Raw genomic sequence first — 13,759 nt, forward strand, 5'->3', positions numbered from 1 at the left:
CAGATTCAGCTGAGATGATGTCTTTTGATAGAGCAGTCTAACTGAGAGCCTCACACTGAGTTACAGGTAAGATGAATCCCATTAGAGATTAAAATGTTCCAGTATCTGAGAGTGTTAAGATTTACAATAAAACCTGAACAGTGTTCAGATTTGAAGGCTGGCAGGAAGTTTTGCAGTTAATTTTGTGTTACTCATACTACTCAAAAGACACTTCAGAGAAACAAACTAAGCACAGGTATTGCATGCACAAGAACTAAAAGCAGTACAACTAAAAAGTTTATTTATTTATTTTTTATCAAGTTGGATTTATCCCATACAGTTAGGAGGAGAATTACAACCAATGATATGAAATGCTGAGAAGTTAAAGCTGACCTCAAGATGCAGTTTTTCCTGTAGGCTTGGAAATTCTATAGGAAAGTCTATAGGAACGAAATAATTTCAAAAAGAGACTTTTTGTTTTTTAACCATTCCTCTAGCATGGTAGAAATTGGAAAAACTGATTTCCATAATCACAGCCTTTCTTGCTGAGCAGCTCAATCAAGTGCAAAATGTAACAATTTACACAGAATTTACCATGCACTGAACAGAAAAACAGAACGCCCTCCGTCCGGTCACATGGGAAGTCTGCGTGTCTCCACCCTGACGGAGGGGTACATCACATACAGAACGGGGTACACCATTCAATTCACATTGTGTGCAAAATGCTTATACATTTCTGCAGTTTAAAAGAAGAGATTCAAAAAGAGAGACTCCTGCCTTCCCCACCCCACCTCCCTCCCTCCCCCAGAAATTCCTTAGGCATTTGCTGCACTCAGTTTAGCAAGATTTACGGCTAAATTTCTCTGTGTATGTGAGAGAGAACAGGGTGCTTTTGCCTTCAAAAATTTAGTAGGCAACTAAACTGAACATTATACACAGTAAGCATCTTAGTATTTTATTCATTGCATCTTTTATACAGAATAAGCTTCACTGATATTTAATCCACTGCAGTATTCTGTTGATGTAGCAACAAAGGATTACATTATAAACAAAGAACAACATTTTACCTTAAAAAATTTTATATAGATGTAATTTTTTAAGTTGACAAACAGCATCACAATTACTGAAAAAAATGAAATAGGCATGGAAGCTAAGGCCAAATTTTTTCATCTCTAATTGATAAGTTTTCTGTACTTATCATAAATATTAGAAGCTAAATGCCAGCAACTAAAAATAAACATACCTATAACTTTCTAGCAACCAGCATTCAAATAATGGAGAAAACGTACAACAAAAGAAGTTTCTTTTCATACCAGTTGACATCTGTGATCTATTTACACTATATATGTTAAAATTCCACAAGATCATGAAGGGTAAGGAATTTTAAAACAATCTGTTAACCATTTCTTAAAATGGCGCTTTTGTAACTCAAGTGTGGGCCTTTAAAATCGGTAAAACATTGAAAAACAACACACTGCAGAATGCCTATACCAAAATTACATTTAAAAAAAAAGACAAAGTACGCCATAAAGTGTCACTGAGATGCTCAACTGAAAATAATATACATTTGTATTTTTATCAAGATAGATATTACTGTAAAAATGCTCACATTTAAAAAATATAGTTATTATTGTTTGTATTTCCATTAAAACTAGAAGGGACTACATGACCCAACATATGAGGAGTTCGTATATAATGACATGCTTCCTCATTTTATAGCACTAACAAAAATAATAGAGAAAGCTCTATTATATACTTTAATAACAATGGTCTAATTTCCTAGTATCCTTTAGAAGCTTTACTCTGTGGGTGTGTGTGTGCGCAAGTCTGTGCACATGTGCCTGTGTACATACACACACACATCCACATTCCTGCATACAACACTTGCATAATGCAAATCCTATGCAGGAACTCTGCCATGTGACAGTCAAGAGTCACATGCTGTGCTTTCTTATTATTTTTCTTTAAATGTTTTATCTGGTAAATGCAATAACACTCTCATATTTGGCCAAATGTGTTCGTTTTTTTAGCAAATCACGAAATACGTGATTTAGCCATAACATCATACACAAGAAGAATGTTACTGATGGTGAGTTCAATGTGAAAGGTTCAATGTGAAAGCTCATGAAATGGAATGTCAATTACTCTAAAAATTAGTATTCAAAGGTTAGATAAATATTATGGCAAACACCTTGGACTTGATAGAAAGTTTAAAATGTAATTCACATTACAAAGACTGAAGATACTTTATGTATAGAACTTTTAAATATGGATATGACTGGCATTTATTTTTAAGCTTACTTCTATTAGAAACAGCCTTGTTTCCTGTACAGGTGATGCTTTGTCTATACCATATATAGTAGAAAAATAAATTCTTTAGCAACCTAGAAATAGTTTATAAAACTCTTGTAGTTTCATTTGCTTTGCTAAACATGCCAATGTTAGACTGACAACTATAAATAAAAGCTATATAGACAACAGATGTAAAGTAGAACAAGTTAAGAATACTACAATTTACAGGACAGACTTTATTGTACTATTAACTCCTGTGTGCTTTGCAATAGGAATAGGGTTGACTTTTCTTTTTTTTTTTGTTTTCTTAGAAAAGATAATTGCAAGAATATAACACAATATCAAGATAATTTATAATATACATGTAACTTAAAACAGCAGCCGAGTTATGGTATCATAGTAATCTAGAATGATATTCCAAGTCATAATTAGAAGTACAATACCTAGGACATAAGTGGGAGGGAAAGGCAATTTTTATTTTATGAAAATGAAGCAAATCAAACTCTTAAGAGCCTTAAGTCTCAAAATCATCTATTTACTATAATACATACAAGACGATCTTAAATCTTGTTATAAGTGAAGATTACAACAGTGACCATCATAAAGCTTTTTTAAAAAAAACTACACAGAACATTCTAGCAGCTGAATGAGCCAAAACTGTCGTCTTTGCAAACCTAAAAAGGTGTATTTTGAGCATGAAAAAAAAAAAGCTGCTATGAAGTATCACAAATAGTGATCATCTATGGTCTCTCCTTTGCTACAATTTGTAACCTTCTAATTTTATTTTTTTTTACCACTAACAAAATATTTAACCAAAAGATCTATTTAAATTAAGCAGCATTCTTTTACAGCAAAATTGGTACCAATGTAAAAGGAAAATAAATGAAAAAAAGAGATCATTAAAAAAAATGGTGCAAAAACAAAAATCAGTCATTTGAATTTTTAGTACAACATACCACAGGAAAAAAAAATGAATACAAGTTTGTGATTTTATATATATACACACTCCAAAGAAGTTAATCGTCAGTACCCAAAGTATTTATTGCCATGTATTAGCAATGCATTTTTTTTATATCTTTAAAGGGTCACATAAAAATAGATTTAAAGAATAGATTAATTGAAGTCCTAGATTAAAACATTGTTTGGTTTAGAGAATTTTACTACAACAAAGTTCATGTTTATGTATGAAAAGTTATATAACCTTATATGAAAATGTCATGAACTATTTTCTAAACACTACATGTATTCCCAAGTGGGAAAAATTAAAATATCTAAAATATATTAGATTAAGTTTACAAGACCATCAATGATCTTTCAAACATGCAGTTGTTTACAGAATTGAGTTTTACAAAATGTTTAGTTCAGGAATGGAACATAAAGAAATAAGTAGGCAACATCAAAACTTTTGTACAGTATTTGAAATTCACTTTTACAACAAGCATGTCCTTGGTATTGTGCTGTAAGAAATAATAAGCAAGTTCACCCACCCTTAACAAACTGTCCACAGGTTTACTTACAAGTAAAGATGGAAGGTGAGGAATTGTAAAATTCTCAACAGTGCATTTTGCATTCTTCCATAAACCATCCTAAGCCTACCGTCACATAAGTAGCCAGGAGATTACAAAATAAACTATAGCTGGGCTTTATTTGTTTACACAGAATGCTTGAATGTGAATAAAATTGCCAAAAATAGCATGTTAAATAACAAAAACAGCCATAAAGCAGGCTGTAAGCATTGAATGTTTCATAAATGTAATTTTTAATCATTAAATTTCTATAGAAAAAATTTTATTCACAATATATTGTGACAAATTGTCACAGGAATGATATAGTGATTGCAATAAAGTATCATGCAGCAGCAGCTTTGTACTTTATAGCTATTTTTGCTTTTAAAAATTAAACCTCTCCAGTCATGCTTACCACATAGTTTTTATCTGCAGTGTGTACAAATGAGGAACACAGTACGGGATAGAACAAAAAGATGTCCAATCAGCTGGATGAGAATTATTTTTCATAAATATGAAGTACATTACTGTATCCTGAAACATGCACGTCTATAGCTTTTCTTTACTGTCCAGTGCCAGGCTGCCTGCAATCATCTCCTATTTATATAATACCAAGAGGGTCTGCTGGTAGTTGGGGCTGTATCAGCTGAGGCTGCAGCGGTGGCGGCAACTGAAGAGGTACCATTGGCTCCACCATCTGCACTGTGTTGGAAGGCGGTGGCTGACACGCCACTGGGTTCGGTGTTTCTACAATCTCTCCGTTGTAAAAGAAAAACTGACACTGTTGGATGAAGGTCTCTATAACCGACTGGTGGATTTTGGTGGTAGAAAGAAACTCTCTGTTTTCAAAATCGGGTCTCATCAAAGTAGGCCAGAAACAAATCGACAGGTTATCGGCAGTCATAAAGTTGGTTTTATATTGCTGACTAACCCTGAAATGAGAATGACATGCACAGAAATGAATTAAAAATGGTATGCAATCAACCAGAAGTATTTAAACACACACCAACATTTTGAAGTGACAATAATAAACTACAAATTCCTCAGCCAGCCACAGGCTTACATGTGTTAGGAAGTCAAGTAGATTGTCTAGGAGAAGAATGTCAGAACCCGCTTCTTACTGCTGTACAGCCAGATATTGACCAACATTTATGATACTCAAAGAAAAGGGGATCACATTAGATCATATGTTAAGAAAACACACAACCAATAATACCAAGTGTTGATTACAGCACATCTCTGCTTTTTTTTGTTGTTGTTGTTCATGCTGGCCAGCAAAAGAATTTGCCTCAGCTGTAAAGACCACATCAGTGCAAATTGGTTGGAGCAGGTACCCCAGGTCCAAGTCATTTTGAGGAAGACTAGTAGCCTATGTAAAGCTAGGTCCTCTTGTTGCATTACTGCTAGTTAATATGAAAAAAAGAAAAAAGTACAAACAGAAGAATTCAAATGAGTATCTAAATTACTCTTTAATGCAAAATGGAAGCTCTCTGGTAACGCGTTTCAACAACCATTCAGGAATAATAAAAGGAAAGGGATGGATTGCTTTAATTACTGTGGATATTCAAACGTTCAGCACGTAAAAACAATTAAATTACAACTGTATACAAGTACACAATTGCTGCATACAACTTATTTAGAAAAATAGCTACTACTGTTTATTGAATCACAACCTTGAAGAAAAATGATTTTTTTTTTATCCTATTTTGTTACCATGCCAATTTTTGTTACTGTACTTGTGCACTCAGAAGCCTCCTAAGATTGTACAAAAGAAGCAGAAGGAACAGGCTCAATATTCAGCTTTATCACCCTCTCCTTACTAACTTTCAACTTGGACCTTTTTCTCCATTACAGACTCTTCCCCTGGAATGGCAATTCTGCTGTAATTCTTTCTCCCGTTCCATTTCTTTTGGTATTTAATGTTTCTAATGCTATGACTTACCACAATCACACTGCTCCAAAATCTCTATTTTGCTTCTCTGATGTAAGCAAGTAGCACTGCAACTCCTGTGATTATTGCAGCATTCTTCCAAAGCAATGTCTAATCAGACTTGGTTCGCTCATCTGCTGCTTATTAAAGCAAGCACAAATGAGCTAAATTATTATTTCTACGCTCATTTTCTTCTTGTAGTCACTTGCTGTGTTTCACAAGATGCTGAATTAGGCTGAGCCAGGATAACTATTTAACATGCCAGCAGCAGCTACTGCAACTGTAACCAAACTCTGATCAGGAAGTTAATAAATATATTATTAACTAGTAGGGGAAAGGCAAAACAAGTCACCTGGAAGTACTTTTGCAAGTATTTTATCAGCAAAATTAACTATTAATATTATTCCATACACATTTTGCACAGAAGCTTCTAAACAAAGCAGCGTTTGAGCTTTAAAGAATAAAAATATTTTAAATATATAAAATATTAAAGTTCTTAAAAGTGCAGAGTGAAGCAATAAAAAAAGAATTAAAAGACAGTCCATCTAATATCAGCCAACATAATTTTAGGAAAAAAATCCATTCCCTACGAAACTGCGGATTTGCCAATACAAGACATGGGGAAGAGTTCCATGAAACAGAATTAACCTAATACTGTCCAGCTCCAACAAAAGGAGGAATTCTTTCCCTATTCTCTCTCCCTACCACATGCAGAGAAGTACAGGCTTCTCTGCTTACACTCGTTAGGTTTGGCACCTGTCACACCCCTCTGTGAGCCAATCTGTTTAGTAAAACAGCACAACACTACCCTAGGAAAGCAGATTTTGTTTGTTTGTTTCACTTTGTTTTTATGTTTTTCCAATTAATAAATTCAACCTCAGTTCCAAATTTCCAGAACTTCACGGGAACAACTGAAAGGGAGATTGTGGAAACGAGGAAGGAACTGACAGGTTGTTACTCTGCCTCAACTGCCAATTAACGCACAGGTTTACACACCAGACTAGTATCTTAAACACTGGAATTAAAGAACATTATTCAATGTCAAGACAATCTATATAAACCAAGATAGTTTAAAAAATAAAAAAATTCTTTAAGCAGGGATCAATCTGAGTGCCACAGAGATCAGCTCCTTAGTCTACCATTATCACACCTCAAGAAAAAGAAGCTTTTCCTGGTGAGTTCATTACTATTTTATGAATTACATAAAATTCCATGAAATATGTATAAAGTTTACAAAGTAATACATTTCTAGGTCAAATTAATTCACTAGAATCTACTCAAATGGTTTGATACCACAAAAAAAAAAAAGCTCCAAATTCAAAAGCCTGATAACAAAATACGTCTCTTACTGGCTGGGGAACTGCATTTGGAAAACGGTTCACTTGGGAAAGAACTGACACTAAGGAAGAGAAAAACACAAGTTCCCAAAAAAAAGGTAAACATCATGTTGAAACATAGTAACAAAAGAATTTCAAGATACAACACAAGTACCAGATTACTCTGATGAGCTCTTGCTCTCTAACCAACAGTTAGGCTTGATGATCTTGAAGGCCTTTTCTAATCTAAATGATTCTACGAACTTTGTAAACATTATTTTGATGACAGGAAAAGGTTCAGAAAAAGAATGAGCCTAAGTTTGGAAATTCTACCTCTCTGCAAGAAGGAATGGATTCACTGAATCAATTTCCCTAGGTTGGTGCTGTATGAACTACAGTAGAGAAACAGAGCCTGATGAATTCTAGAATACTTGTAAGCATGATGGTTTGGTTGCTTCTGACATAAGACTCTTCTCGGGCAGAAGATAAACTAAACTAAAATACTCTGTGCTCGAAGTAACATCACAGTTTCATCTAGAAGTGACCAGTGAGAGTTGCATGAAAAATCTGGTGTTAATAAACCTGCCAAACAAGTAAGCTATTCCACTGGGAACACACAATTCTTGTATTACAGTAGACAAGACAAAGGTAACTGAGATACATTTGTCGTGCAAAAATAGACAGAAAAAAACTTTAGTAACTTGTCAGTGACTATTCTGATGATCAGCAAGAGCAGACTGCACGAATTTCTGACAGCTGGCTGTAGTCCATAGATTGAAAAGCTGTGAAAACCATAGTAAACACTACAATTATGGCTATAAGAAAATATTTTCACTCATTTACAATGCATGTATAGTGGTAATTATAAAGGATAGACTTGTATTTTAGCATGCGCATTACTTATTCCAAATTGTGTGAGGGTACACAAAAACTGCCTCTCAACCTGTTTTGAATAAATCTGGTCCAAAGGATATTGGGATACCATTCCTGAGTAAAAGTAATATTCATATTACTTTTATTTTATAAATATTACGTCTCCTACCATACTTTCCCCATACTACTTCAGAATCTTCTTGTAAGTGCTTAGCAAATGTCTATTCATCTTCTTTTATAATCATTCAAAATGAAAATGAAGAGTCTGTATTTCAGCCTTGCTATTTCTCTTGACCCTACCATCTTCGTCCACTCCACTCTTCAGGCTGTATACCTATGATCAGACTTCAAAAGCTGTACAACCACGTTTTGCATAGTCTTCAGAAGCACACTGTGCTGTATTAACTCTTATGTATAAAGGGAGCCGTTATAAAAGAAAAAATTAAAGCCAGTGTCAATACAACACCATCCTGTCTCAACAAAGTCTTTAAAACTCACTCCTACTTACAATTAATCAACCACAATTAGACAGCTAGCACACTATGAAAGGTACTTATCACACTGAAGAAATATTCATCTCATCGCTGCTATTTACTGCATTCTCACGGTCTTTTATGTCTAGAGCAAAGTCATCGGGACAGTACTTGCATTCTTTGTTTCAATAACAAAGTCCTATGCTTGTGGATATACCAAAATAGTATCAATCACCAACCACTCGCTATTAACCATACAACAATAGCACATTTCTCACTCTGCTGACATATGAAATAAAAGCTAAACATTGAAAATAGCAGTTTGTAAAGAGAACTCTTCAGTCACGTAGAAGAGTGTTTTAGCTCATTTAATGAGAAATTCATTCAAAAAACACATTTCAACTTCAATCATATACTAGCAATAATTCACCACTAGTTAATCTCTTAAAAATAAATACAGACTATAAAGAATTTAGTTACAAGAAAAGGTCTCAGTTTCTTTTAAGATCCTGTATCTACTGCCATACATATGCAATTGTTTATGCTCAGGCAGTTCTCTTGCTGAATGGAACACACCTGCCACTGCAAACGAGAAGAAAAATGACAGCCTCTCGTACTTAAAAACATTATTTTGTTACTAGCAACCTGTATGTGCATCAATCATCTTTAAAAGGACGAGAACGGACCGGAGAGCAAAGGCCAATATACATCAGTTCTGTTCTCCAGTAAGTTCTGTGATGAATATATTTCATTCGTCTGTGTTTGTGCATGCATTAGAACCTATTCAGGATTTTTTACAATTGCGTTAAGCTCTTTTACTTGCAGCAATCTGGGTACTTGACACTGCAATTAGACTTTTGGTACACTCAACTGTGCTATGCAAACAGGTGACCAGCTGACGAATTCTGACAATTGCAAGACTGACACTATTCCACTGAATTCAAGTGACATCCAAGTTCCTATCTGGTCCATTAAGAACTACTGAAACATTTCAGGTGACTTATCTAATTACTGTGTCAACTTTGTGACGTTTCGTTTTACCTCAGCACATCTTTCAAGTCTGTAATATAAAAATGCATGGAATAATTCTAATTATATGATTCTATCTATTTTAGGGCTAGAAAACCGAATTTTTATTTGGAAAAACTACAACGGAAAAAATCAATGCATTCCCCTGCAAAGGAAAATGAGTAACTTCATAAAGCTTTAGAAGGCTACAGTTGTGATTGAGAGAAGTGTAAAGCAGGTGCCTAAATTTCAAAGTTTCTCATATATTCGATGAAAATAAAATTGTAGACTCATTTAGGTTGGAAAAGACCTTTAGGATCATCAAGTCCAGCCATCCACTTAACACTAGAAATCTACTGCTAAACCATGTCTCTGCGTGCCACATCCACATATCTCAAATATGTCAAGGGACAGGGTCTTCACCACCTCCCTGGGCAGCCTGTTCCAAAGCCTAACCACCCGTTCCGTGAAGAAGTTCTGCCTGATATCCAAATTTAAACCTCCCCGCTGCAACTTGAGGCCATTGCCTCACATCCTAGTCACTTGCCACCTGAAAAAAGAGAGATCACCCTTCTCTTCTCCAAACTAGACAACTGCAGTTCCTTCAGTCTCTCCTCATAACTCTTAATAACGTAGTTAACAATCTGATTTAGTGGATTTCAGAGAATCCACTGTTTTAGATGAATAAGAAAAAGCTAGTCTTTCTATATTTTTTTTATGACTGCATATTGTACACTTGCACACATAAAGGGTCAGATCAGATAGTATACATCTACAAGTATTAAGATTATTTTAGATTTTTTTTGAAAAGAAAGCCATTAAATTTCCAGGCAAGAGGCAAGACTTAGGATACAAATGTAAGCAATTTACCACTACTTACAGCTTTGTTCTACATTTTAGTCATTCAGCGAGTGTTTTTAGTGCTACATTTTAGATGCTGATTGAAGCTGACCTTGATTTAACGGGCAGGGAGGTGGGGGGGATCAGGCCAAATGACCTCCATGTTCCTTCAAACCTTATCAGCCTATAACATTAATAGCTACTTCCTTAGAAAAGAGATCTGCAACAGTTGTGCAGATTTGTTCTTTCAGCTTTTTTGTGATATACACCAATTAACAGTTACTAACACATTTATTTTTCAATTGTTACAAATTAAAAAAAATTAGTAGAAAATACTAAACCTGTTTAGATGCGTTATCACATATTTGAAGACATCGTAGTTCACTGGGTGGAACTTCTTCACAATTTCCTTTAACTCATGGAGCCGTTCTGTCCTATCCAGGATCTCTATATAGAAACAAGCAACATTTTCTCATACATTTAGAAAGAAATTCTGAATAGTGTTGCTGTCTTTTTCCTACTATAAAAAGTACAGATAAGATACCCACAGAGAAATACCAAGTGAGAAAGTATTTAATAAAATTCCTATTTACATATACTTTAAAAAGAATAACGTTTTCATCATAGAGAGGCAGCCATCTAAACACAAAAAGATTTTTCTGTATTTACATGGATTTATTTATTTGTAACAGCAGACTGTTAGCACTTAACTCATTGGCTTGCAGAATAACAACCAACAATGTGACAGGGTCATGCTTGCAAAATGTTGTGACAATATACCTAAAAGATTTATACAGACCCAAGTTTCACGAAGATTTGGGTTATGGAAGACTTTAACAAACTTAGAAAGTCTTAAGCTTACCAGTCAAATAATAAACAATTACGAATAAGCCTGGTGCAGCTATTTTAAGTATACTATTTAAAGGAGAACAGAGCTTTACACAGGCCCAAGGAATATTAATTTGGGTTTAAAAGAAGAAGCAACAGTAAAAGGACTATGGAATAAAATAACATATTATGAAAATTTAGAACAGATCAGCGCTACTTCTGACACCAAATTATATACAGTGAGAAGCCGATACTGGTTTAAAACTTGAAATGAACTCGCAGTTGGGTTCAGACAGCTCAGGATCTATCGACAAACAAAATTCCAGAACTTACCAGTTTTATAGTAGAAAAATGGGGAAACAAGACTCTCTTGCAACCAAATTGTTGGCACAGGTGTGAGAATTAGAAGAATCCATACTATCCCACCAAATATTCTCATATGAAAGAACACTAGCTCCCTCTCTCAAAATTACATTCCATAAATTGCTATTGTACATTATCACATTTTTGCCATATCCTACTATGTAGAAAGGTTTGTTTCAAAAGAAAGACTTCAATTCTTATTTAAGCTTCGTATGCTACAGTTAAGTAATATGTAATTATCAAAGCCTGTCCCACTCATCTCAGAAAATCTCAAACCTAAATGAATAGAAGAAATTATTAAGGTAAAATTAACACTTCTGCTAAAACACTTTTGAAAATACCACTAAAATATTGTAAACAATACATTCTACAGAATGTACTTCCGTTCCATGACGACTCATATCTGAAAAGGAATACAAGCTCAACTCTAATTTGACGTACCCTAGTACATAGTACCCTAGCCTTAAAGTAACATTAAATGTTTCAATGTACCCCAAAGAGAAATGTAATGAGGTATCAATTGCATTGGAAAACAGTAAAACCAATACAATAGCTTATTGCATATTCTAAGCTAGTGCATGTTTTGACTGAAGTTTAACTAATCAAGAAAAAAATAAAACCTAACCAGAAATATAGTAAATAAGGGATTTGCTTGAAAAGTACAGCAAAAATATTTAAAATAAGTGTTTAGAGTTGTCATACAAAAATATAAAATTTCTAAGGGAATATACTTAAATCAAGTCCAGGCCCAAGCCTTAGGTTTGCACTGATATTTCCATATTTTGAACAAAAAGCATTATGAATATTGAATGTCACAGCTGTATCCTGCAAAAACGAATAGCAGTGCTTTTCTAAAAGTTTGCTGGCACCCAGAAATGATCCCAAGAGGGATAGATACTCTTTAAGAAAAGGGAACAATTTAGTCATATTTTCACTGAAAGCTTTTGAAGCATTTGTAAACACAGTTAACCATTTCATCTTACGTGGAGTTCAAAAAGAATTAAAAAACATCTCAGATTTACCGTAATATTCCATATACATGTCAGATTTCTACAGACTACTTTGAATGGAAGCCATGATGAATTCAAGGGGCGTTTCCCCTACATACACACCTGCTTAACAACTACATAACTAACTACATTAGATTTCCAAGAGTTTTCATCATATGCAGCACTAATACAGAATTAAAAAAAAAAAAAGATTACTTCAATTAAATTTCCTAGGTAAACTGGAAATAACAGGCCACAACTTATTCAGAAAAAAACTAATATAACAAGTTTACTTCATCATATAGTTCCATCACTTTGAAAGAACGTTAACAAGAAATGGGTACACCTAAGCAATTATAAAAAATAAAGATAAAAATCAATGCAGCTAGCCCTTTCAACTACAATGAACTAAAAATTGCAATAAGGGCAATCAATGTGAAAAAATAAAATCAAACAAGATTATTACTTACTTGATGTTTCTAACAACTCTTGGTGTAAAGAGTAAGGAATTAATGGATCTGGCAAATCTGCAAAGAAAGCTTTAAGAGCCCCAGCCACAGCATTTACTGTCACTTCCATAGACTCTAGACTGATATCATGATCTGTAAGACAAAATTAAACAGCACTGTAAGTAAAACCTACAGCTATCCTTTATAGCATTTTATGAAAGCAAGAATTTATTGAAGAAAATGCTGGAAATGAAAATGTTGCCAAATATTTGTCAAAAACACATGACAGGGTGAGTCAGTGGGTAAGATACTCCGTGGGTAAGATACCGTCACTTGGACACACGTGAAATCAAATTTAACAAGTCTGACAGTATTAAGAAAGCAGATCAGAAAAAAAGTTGTCTAACTGCGTGGATCTAAATCACTTCTATTTGACATTAACTATTTTCTGAAAACTCATTTTGCCCAAGAATGAGTTTTAAAATCTATTTCCCCAAATTTTGTTAAAAACTGGCAAAATTTGCTGAGTTCATGTAGCCACATGAACAAGATCACAAAGCCTTTTAAGCAAGGACAATAACAACACAGTGATTCTACATTGCCATATAACCTACTGCTAAATTCCCAAATAACAGAAGCCTCATTTTATAACTAGAGATTTTTTTAAAATAAAATTTATAACATTGCAGAAGTCATGCCAGATAATTTTAAAACTTTTCTAAAGTCCACTCCACCCATAACATCATTTAATATAGTGACATCTAGCATTATAATCAGATTATCTGAAAGAGCACAAAATGAGGCATTAAAAAAAAAGTACATTTATTCTCCTTATCATCTAGGAGGAATTTTTTCATCTATTTTATCTATTTCACACAGATTCAATTTCATAACTAATATCCAAGAGGGCTTTA

The 13,759-nt window shown here is 34.0% G+C and overlaps 1 protein-coding gene across 3 annotated transcripts in view; it reads right to left on the reverse strand.

Moving 5' to 3' along the window:
- Positions 1-263: 263 nt before the first annotated feature.
- The window catches only part of ARHGAP5 (Rho GTPase activating protein 5), a 48,321-nt gene continuing 34,825 nt past the window's right edge, over positions 264-13,759 (reverse strand). For all 3 annotated transcript variants that reach the window (XM_035552152.2, XM_035552154.2, XM_035552153.2), the window contains 3 exons: positions 12,867-12,998; positions 10,558-10,663; positions 264-4,708 (listed from right to left, as the gene is read on the reverse strand). In XM_035552152.2, the coding sequence (XP_035408045.1) occupies positions 4,378-4,708; positions 10,558-10,663; positions 12,867-12,998 (569 nt within the window). In that variant the 3' untranslated portion in view covers positions 264-4,377. The remainder of the gene's footprint in view (positions 4,709-10,557; positions 10,664-12,866; positions 12,999-13,759) is intronic.

Source organism: Cygnus atratus, chromosome 5, assembly GCF_013377495.2.
Source record: "Cygnus atratus isolate AKBS03 ecotype Queensland, Australia chromosome 5, CAtr_DNAZoo_HiC_assembly, whole genome shotgun sequence".
NCBI classification, from domain to species: Eukaryota; Metazoa; Chordata; class Aves; order Anseriformes; family Anatidae; genus Cygnus; species Cygnus atratus.